The following is a 10,374-nucleotide window of genomic DNA, read 5'->3' on the forward strand; positions in this document are numbered from 1 at the left end:
CAGCGGATTCATTTGTCTTGTTTAAAAATCCAGTTTTTTTTTTTTTAATAAATAAGAAAACATGAATTTTCCAAGAAAATTTAAAAAGAGTAAACCGGAAAGGCTGGTGCTCATTAAAATAAAAACTTGAAACGATGTTTTTTTTAAAAAAAATCATGACATGATCATATAATAATTATCTTAATTGAAAAAATATTTAGAATATTAGAAAATGAAATAATTATATAAAAATTAACAGTCTCGTCCCTTTTTTTTTTTAATAAAAATAAGCTTATTTAATCTTCTTGATTCTATATTAGATTTACATTTCCTTATCAAATTAAATGATAATTCACTTGTTTCATCTCTTATTCTTTTCAATTTATTTTATCAGATGCGTATTTTGTACTCTATTAAATATATTCATAATCAAAATGACTAAAATAACCACTCTCCTCCATGCTTGCATAAAACAAAGTCAAAGGAGATATTTTATTTTTTTTCATTCATCCAGATTAAAACACGCGTAATCCCTCATTAAAAAAAAAAAAAAAGGAAGGCCACTCATCTCTGAATAATCTCTTCCATCTTTATCAAGCTGTTCTTTGCCACACAACTCTTTATTACCTGCAGCATTCACAGTAATCACAGCGTTAATATATCTCCCATCACATCCTTTATTTCTTCGTGTGTGTGTATATTCTAATTTATATTTCCTCGTATATTCCACGTGTAACCTTTGATTGTCGATAATGTAAGAATTATTAAGGAATAACAGATGGGCATGTGAGACGCTAGGAACTCCAGGGAATTTTCAAGGGCAACTTTGGACGAGTAAACGTGATGAGCTGCTACCCACGTATGAGATATTTATTAAGCAATGAGGGCGTGTGAAACGAGGGCTCCGCCTCTAAGATATTGTGATTTTTTTTTAAAAAATAAATTTTATTTAAAAATATATTAAAATAATATTTGTTTTATTTTTTAAAAATTATTTTTATCATTAATACATCAAAATTATCTGAAAATACCAAAAAAATATTAATTTAAAGTAACAATTTAAAAAAAAATTAAATTTTTTTTTAAAAATATTTTTAAAGCACAAAATCAAATCGAAAATAAAAAAGTGATAATCTACTTGTTGATTATGGTAAAAATCAATATGATTCTTGAATTTATTAGTAGATATCTCAGTTATAAAACTCAGCCCAACCTAAAATATTTTATTAATCAATTTAAAATATAGCTGTGGGTTGTGCAAGTTCATCCATTAGTTATCAAGATTAATACAAGTTTATTAAGCCTTTTTTATAATACAAACATGTTATCTTGAACAATTTTTTATTTTAAAATATAGTCGTGGGTTGTCGTCGGTTGGAAGAGTTTCTCCTCCCACAGAGAGAAATCTCTACTTGATTCCGGCTTCTTAATAAATTACACTAGTAAATTAGCAAAAGAGGAGTGGATACTTTGGTCATTTAATTGACTATAAAGTTGTGCCAAACGGCCATTAGACTATATATAAGGTTGTGCTAATTGACTGTAAAGTTGTACCAATAGCCTCTCCCTTCAAATAAAATGTTTAAATAATATGAATGGAGATGTTAGTTTGTTGGAAAATTTATTACAGCATGGCAATGAGTATATTTAAGATTAAATTAAAATTATTTTGGATTGACTCCAATCAACCCTTCCATTCCAGCTAGTAACTCAAGTTTTGGGCCGGTAAAAATTTAATAACCATGTTTTTTCTATTTCCTTTCTTTTGTGAAAAAAAAAAAAAAAAAAAAAACAAAACAAAAGATAGCAATAAGCTCGACTATTGCCCTTCAAAGTATTATTATCTGTCACGTGGTATAACTTTCACATGATTAAGAATCCTCAATAAATTTGGATCTTAATGTGAAAAAAAAGGAAGAAAAAGAAATAGACCAATTATTTTAGCAAAATTACAAATAATAATAATTTCAACTCCAACAAGAGAATTACTTGTGGCATTCAATTTTATAGATTATGGCTTTCTAATTTTACCACAGATTTATTGATGAAATCACCACAAACATCATGAATTAAATTTATTGTTGAACTTTTAAATTTACCCGGTTTGATATTTTTCATGTTAATTTAAGTTAATCATAGTTAATTTAAAATGATATTATTTGAAAAAAAGTTAAATCAATATTATTTTATTTTTTTTTTAAAAAAAATCAAATCAAATTTTCATTAGTTTTGACTAAATAATATTTAATTAATTTTTATAAATTTAATTTAAAAAAAATATAAAATTATTAAATTGACCTACCAAAACCCGGGAACTTTAATAACTCCTGTGCACACTAATAAATTTGGAGAATTTCCTCTCATATTCCTCTTGGCTTCGTATTCTTCATTTTGCCCCATTTCCCCCTCCAATATGTCTTTGACTTTCAATAAAACGTAAACTTGTACAGGGCAAGTTGAATAGACGTCTGAGCTAATCTGACAATTAGTTAAGAATGTGAAAAATAAATAAGAAATAATAAAATAAATCCCTAGGAGTTGACTTCTATGCTCCAAGTCTTATTTTCATGCTCGACTTCAAGTTTGTGTGTCAGTTAATCTTCTTCCTATATAATCTTAAGAGACATTTCTGGGTTAGATTTGAAATTTTATATTATTTAAAAACTTATTTATTTCAACTCTTGTTGACGGTTGAAAATGGTATCTGTACTCTGGGCTAGTTTATCGGCCCACAGTAGGGTTGTAAGGCCTAGGATTGAAGTGGAGAATTGTGGGCTTGGGCCACATTCTTTTTCTTTTTCGAAGAGTAGATTTTACTCTCCCAGCAACATTCCTTTTCTTTTCTCCATCTTCATTTTTTTTTGGTATTAAAATGAAAATAAAATTAATTTTAAATTGTCTCCCTCTTCATTTTTTTTTTTTTAATCTTGGTACCGAACACCATCTAAACTTTGCTACCTCAAGAGTCTAAGTACTACCGTTAGGGTCTTAATCTTCAAATATCACGTAATAATACATGAAATTATCTTATTATTTTGCTTTTGCATTAGAAGATGGAGTAGCACGGATTCTATTTCAAGATTTAATTAAAAAAACACAGATTTTTTTTGATGAACATATAATGGATCTATAATTTGTCCAATTCAAATACTTAAAGATTTATGAATACAAGTACTTTTTAAAAGCTATACAAAAAAAAAAAAAACCAACCATACCCTTAAAACTCTAATTAAAATATTTAAGCAATATGATTGAATATATGTTTGGTATTATGATGTATAATTTTTTTAAAAAATATTTTTTGATTGAAAATACATCAAAATTATTTAAAAATGAATTTAATATTTTTTTTTAGCAAAAACTAATTTAAAAAATATACTAAAATGCAAAAATAAACATTCACTAATTAGCGAGTTTAATCCTTGAATTTTAAGAAAATATAGAAAAAAAAATTAATTATTTGAACATACCATTTAAAGCATTGATAATCTAATTAAAATTTCATCAAATAAGGATTTAAGAACGTCTTTATTGTGTTTTTTTTTTTTATATAAAAAAACTCTAAACCTATGTGCATGCATATGCTCATTACAAATACGAGTATCCATTGCTTGGATCATGGAAAATGTAAATCAAATCCAAATGAAAGTTCTATACATGTCAAGTGGATATTGTATTTATCATTTGGTGATTATGTTGAGACAATTCTTCGATGGCATACAAAGTCTTGGCTCTTGTGTATTAAATCGAGTAGATTTCTGGCAATTTTAGTCGGGCCGTGCAAGATCACAATCGGTAAATAAGATTTCCATCTTAACGAAACAATTTAAGTTGCCCCAACTCTTCGGATTCTCTTACCATACATGGCTAAGCTTAGTTAGCTGTTAAATCTTATTACATTTATGCCTTGAGAGTTAAGACAGCCAAAAATGTGTTCCAGATGACATGGAAGACAGAAGCCGCGTGGACCCACTGCACGTGGAGAGAGGAGTTGTCACACGTAACAGTGATAGGATAGATTCTCCCCACGCTCCAGAGTGAGTTGTTGGCACACGCTCCAAAGCGGGAATTGAGGAGAGAGTGAGGACGGTGTTTGTTGATTCTCTCTTTGGTTTTTTTTTTTTTTTTCCCTTCGTTGTTTCCATAATTTTTTTTTTGTGATTCCCTTTGAAAAATAACGAAGAAAAAGAAAAATACTTAATTCCAAATTTATTGAAAATAAAGTGTTTTACATCAATTTAAAATCCATGGTTCATTTAATGGATTCCATTTTATGTTTTTAAAATCTTGAAAAGAACTTTCATAAATCAGAAAATAAAAAAATTAATGGTGGAAGAATTAACAATTGGAACACGGTTAGCATGACAAAAATGAGTAGGGCTAGTGAGAATTATAAAAAAAGAGTTTATTGAAAATAAAATACAATAATAATACTATTTAAGCACTTAAATAGGACAAAACTTGATAAAAACAAGGTATTACTTGAATAAATTTTAACACATTAATAAAATTATATAAGTAACACAAAAACATAGATTAAATAAATGATTTTATTCAAACTTTACGAGTGAAAATCCACACAAATTAGTGAACTCCATGTATAAGATCCATGCCCATTTTTTCCAGAGAATTTTTTCTTTCAAAAATAAAAAATATCATATAAATATACAAATATAATTTTATTTTTTTTATAATAGTATGATACAACCATCAGGCAAGGAGGTAAACTCAACAAACGTAATTACTACATGATAGAAAATAAAGTGATCTTTAAATAATAATAATAATTGAAATAATTGACCCAGAGTTCAAAACAAAATAAAATTATTTACATTATCTTAAATCTCTCACTCCTCAACATAACATTATTTGCTCAAATAAAAGTAAACAACTACACTCAGTTTATCTTTTAATTCTATTTTGATGGCATATTAGGGTATTACGTACAAAATCTTCCATTTTAATTAAATTTTAACAAAATGATATTATGAAAAATCATTTAATCTTAACTAACTATGATTCTAAAAATTCATTGCTTAATGAAATTATTGTTCAAAACCTCATAAATATTGTCGCAAATCAAATATAATTTTAACTTTCCCTTCAACAATCATTTAATCTTAACTAATTATGATTTTAAAAATTTATTGCTGGAAAAAGGTTCAAAGGCAGAATGATAACACAACGTTATTGGATTCAATCATGTGTTGAGCTCAAGTATATGTGAATCCAACGAGCTACTGAATCCAACATATTTGGATTTAGCCATGTTTCGAGACCAAACATACATCGGGCTCAACCATATACCGAGCTCATACGAACATAGGTTTAGCAAGCTACCAGATCCAATGTTTTTAAGTTCAGCCACATGCTAAGTCCAAACAGGTATGTGTCTGATGACCTGTCAAACCAAATATCCCTGGGCTTGATTACGCACTAAGGTTATTTAGGCATGGGTTTAACGGCCTTCTCAACCCATCGATTTTGGTCTTGGCTATGTGCCAAACGTAATTGGACGTGGATTTTGCTCGCTGCTATACCTGTTGATTGTAGGCTTGGTAATGTGCCATGTGTAAAGAGTTAAACGCGAGATTATTATAGGCTATATGTTGAGCCATAAGGCTTTATTTGTTTATGCTTATGACTTTTAATATAAAATATTAATATCAAATATATTTATCTTCCAACATCTCTAGGTGTATAAAAAATCTCTCAATGACCTAACATATATTCATCTCATTAATTTGCGTAAGAGATATTTGTCTCTCATTAATATTACATCAGATATATTTATTTCTCATTAATGTTATCAGGAGAAAATGACTTTTTCGCTCTTTAACCAAATAAAACAACAAAGTTTGAAAGTTATAAATACCTCCTGAACTATTCAAATAAAGAGTTTATAATAATCTATATTCTTTACAAAAATACCTTTTAATTCCGAAGTATTTACCATATCAAAACTAAAAATAAATACTTTTGTTTTTAATAATGATGTTTATTCTTTTAGTTACCGTAATCATTTTGCTTTAAGATTACTAATTTTATCACTTAATGGTCTTTAAATCCCACTAAAAAAAATTGTTTTACTGATTATAAATTTTATACAACAAGTTACAAATTTTATAAATCATGAAAAATATAGTGTTTTACTGAAACCTCGGATTAACCCATGAATGAAACCACTAAAAACTAATTCATAAGTACTTTGAATTTGTTAACATCATCACATCCTAATCATTAAAGATTTGAGATTTATATTAAAAGAGTTTAGTTCCAAACTTTAAAAGAACATGAAAAAAATTCTAAATAAAACATCTAGTTCCACACGTAACAAGAACGATAATTATCCCCACGCAACCCAAGATTCATACATCCAACCAAACAAAAAGAAAATCAATTACTATAGCTTTACACGTGAAATTAAAATGACATAGGCCTTTCAATCACGGATCCATGTATTTTACTATAGTGAAAGCTTGTGAACCCATGGTTGCAAGATGTTCCGTCCATACGAACCAGAGAGAAAGCCCTCTAATGATTTTGACAAAAGAGAGAGTGTTCCTCAAACGCCATGGATATGGTCGAGGACTTTCCTTTTTCAAATGCCATCCTTTAAGTCAATCTTTCGAGGCGCAGGTGTACATGCCAAACCCTAAGGTTTTATTTGGACAGTGACTGCTTATACAAGGCAAGAAGCTTATCTCCACCAACCAACATGGGCACAGGCCACTGGTATTATAAATTGATGCTTCTCCAAGACATTTTTCCACACAGAAATTCTAACATCTAGTGTTATACTTTCAAGGTTCTTGCTTGCTTTCTCTTTCTTCAGTGAGCCTTCAGAGAGTTTTCTGGCTCTCTCTTTCTTTTGTTGCCATCCCATCATCCCTGTTTTCTGGGTAGGATTCTTTGTCCTATGGACGATAATTTTTTGGCATATAATATTAGAGATTTTGTTGAATATCATACACACACACACGCACAGACACTGCACAACAGTTTGAATTAATTTTTATTTGTTCTGGATTTAATTTGATTTGATTTTGAACCCATATATTAACACTCAATTTTGGTCTGATTTATTTATTCATTTATATATATATTTTGTTAGATCTTCCCCTTCTATCATGTCTTTTGGTGCAAGTTTAACCATGAGTCCTCTCCATAAAGATCTTCTGTCAACGATCCTACAGTTCCTTAAGTATGAGAATCTCCAAGACACTGCTCATGCGTAGGTTTTTCTTTCCTTTCTATTCCACCCACAATAAATAAATAAAATGAAAAACTTATTACACATACTGGAATCGGATTTCTCTTTTATATTTTTTTTCTAATATTATTATTATTATTATTATTATTTTTCATTGTTAATGTGTAGTCTTGAGCGCGAGACAGGAATTTTCTTTGATGCTAAGCATTTTGAGATAATGGTGCTTGGAGGAAAATTCGACGAAGCTGAGAAGTATATATCTGGTTTTACTGATATGCATGAGAACTTGGATTCTACCAGGATCTTTTTTGAACTAAGGAAACAAAAATTTCTCGAAGCCTTAGACAGGTATTAAAACTCTTGATTTTATGTCAAATTGAGAAATACTAATTAATGACACTCACAGCTGATGATATTATTGACTTATATGTAATACACATATAGTATAGTATAGCAAACCAAAGTTATTAAACTCGACTTAGTTAAAGACTCGATAAAAAATTGAATAAATTAATAAATGTTGACTCGAGTACATTAAAATTATATTAATATAAATTGACTTGATTCTTATTATATCGATTGAGTCATATCAGATTAATTTTCACTTGAATTTTTTAAAACTTCATCTTGATTATGGTCTGTATTGACCAATTAGACCGAGCCAAGTTTAATAATATTATAGCAAGCCATTATTTTCCTAATCGTTTAGCTTATTCAAATTTGATTAATTAAGCCATTCATGTAAATAAGTATAGATGATTACATGTGTGACAGGAAAGACCGTCCTAAGGCCCTTGATGTTCTCACGAAGGAATTACAAGATTTCTCAAGGTATAATGAAAGATTGTTCAGAGATGCTACCAAACTGCTGACAATGGATGATTTTAGGTGTGAATTCTACACTATTAATATATGTGACGTATAATCTATATGTTTATGAACAATGCTAATTTACTAAGAATATAATATTTTACCAAAAAGTTATTGGAAAATAATTTCCGGAAAAATGTTCTTATAGCATTATCGTATGTTTTACTACACTGATAAAAGTTTAATTGTTCTTGACTGGTTTTTTACGCAGGAAACATAGAACACTTCGCAGCTATGGAGATCCAAAGATTGAAAGGATTCACGTGATGAATGCACTTAAGACATTCATTTCAGATAATCCAGCATTCAAAGGCAAAATGGATCCTCCGACCGGCAGAAATGCATCCTTGCTTCGTCTCCTTGTGCGTGGAGATCTTGACGGGAGCACTTCAATGACTAGGGATTTCACCTTCTCCGGGAGGTCTTAGGGGCAACAAGCGAGCCTCCTAAAAGCGATCAGGACAAATGTTTTTACTATTGTTTTAATTAGCCCACAGGAGGAAGATCAGAAGAAAAAATATTTTATTTTTCCTCTCAATAATGGATTTGATTTTAGTAATGAAATTAAACTTGTTTCTTACAGAGTGTGTTATGAAACCATCTTTATAAAATATCTTTAGACGTTCCAAACCGCACTATGGACAGCACAAATACACATCCAATTAATTAATTATAAAAATTAGAGCACTACTAGAACAGTCTTATTAACACAATGGAAGGATGAGAATTCTCTCATAATGCAAGAAAATATATATTTTTTAATAAAAATTCAAGTTCAATGTAAATGATTTGATTAAGATTCAAACGGAGAGATGAAATTTACTTCATTCGAGAATACCATTACCATTAATATTAATTAAACAGAAACAAAAGATTGTCACTTTAACTAAATTATTTTTCTATAGCTTTCAAGTTCTTCGCTAGCATTTGGTTGAAACTTCCAATTGTAAACTAGAGATAACTTAGGCCAAAATGATTTAATTAATATTTGTCTCGAGTGAAAAATTGAACCTCTATGACCTGTCTAAGACAAACTAGAATGCTTGTAAAGATCCTGAACCGGAAATTTTCTATTTATATGGCAAATATCTTTCAAATATTTTACCATATAAATATATTTGGTTAGTGTTTTATAATAAAAATTACATAAAAAAATATAAATATAAACTTTTATATATCTTTTCATAACATAAATGACACAGATATATTTATTATATTCTTACCTCATCTTTTTTATTTTGAAACAATAATAAAATACTATTTTTTTCGTTTAACACATCCTTTCTGAATTGTAAATATTCATCAAATTTAGTTCTCAAAAATTGATATATATTTAGCATGTGAAAATTAGTTAAAAAATAGCTCTATGATTAAAGAACTTCCCTAAGTTTGGGTATATGATAATATCAAATACAAAAGGATGATTAAATGTCTGTATCAGAGTCATTTTCAATTTTGTAGCAAGAAAATAAATGCTTTCATATATGGTGAGGTTTCCTGTGCTCTACTTGCCAATTGAGCCTTGGAGTAGCAAATATATTGCTAACATTTGGATGTATGGCGGATTCCAATTGCCAATTCAAGGCCTAGTTTGTAAAATTGGAGATTTGGATACCTATGTGTAATTATATTTAGGTTCGAATAGGAAATTAAATAAATAAATATCAAAGAATTTTTGTTACGAACACTCCAATTCGAGTGTGGATTTACAGTTTACTTAAGATTTAAAATGGAGATATTTAGTTTTACTATGCAAGAGGAAAAAGAATTATCCACAAATACCCCAAAAGAAGAAGAAGAAAACAATCAACACAGATGTTATCTTTAATTGTGAAAGGCTATACATTTATCCTAGCTTCACACTAGTCAAAATTATAAGTTCACTGGTTTATTGTCCAGGTTTTTCCCAAATTTTTTGGAAATGTAAAAAAATAATATCTAAATTATTAGAAATTTTTTTGGTATTATTATTAAACTTAGTACAATAATTTAAATTTAAAAACTCTTGACATCAGTTTTAATTTCAATCATGTGGTGGGAGTTATCTTGATGTGATATTATAGATTTTGATAAGTTACAAGAAAAAAAATCTAAGAAAAAGAAAATAAAAAAACCAGGTTCATCCTAGATAAATCTAAAACTTGAGTTATGAACTTCATTTAATTGAATTATTTTTTTATATTATATGATAAAAAACAAAAAAAATATATAAAAACTGAAATTTCCCAATCAAACCAAAACCAAAACCAAAACCAAATAATAAAATTTAATAAACCCTAAGGATATAATTAATAAAAATAAAATATAAAAAT

The 10,374-nt window shown here is 28.5% G+C and overlaps 1 protein-coding gene across 1 annotated transcript; it reads left to right on the forward strand.

Annotated features, from left to right (window-relative positions):
• The first annotated feature begins 7,133 nt into the window (after positions 1–7,133).
• On the forward strand, positions 7,134–8,490 carry LOC118050143 (protein TOPLESS). The gene is made up of 4 exons (XM_035060391.1): positions 7,134–7,213; positions 7,361–7,540; positions 7,967–8,023; positions 8,274–8,490. The coding sequence occupies exons 1-4, from the start codon at positions 7,134–7,136 to the stop codon at positions 8,488–8,490; spliced, it is 534 nt and encodes a 177-aa protein (XP_034916282.1).
• The last annotated feature ends 1,884 nt before the right edge of the window (positions 8,491–10,374 follow it).

This window comes from Populus alba, chromosome 6 (assembly GCF_005239225.2).
Source record: "Populus alba chromosome 6, ASM523922v2, whole genome shotgun sequence".
Lineage (NCBI taxonomy): Eukaryota > Viridiplantae > Streptophyta > Magnoliopsida > Malpighiales > Salicaceae > Populus > Populus alba.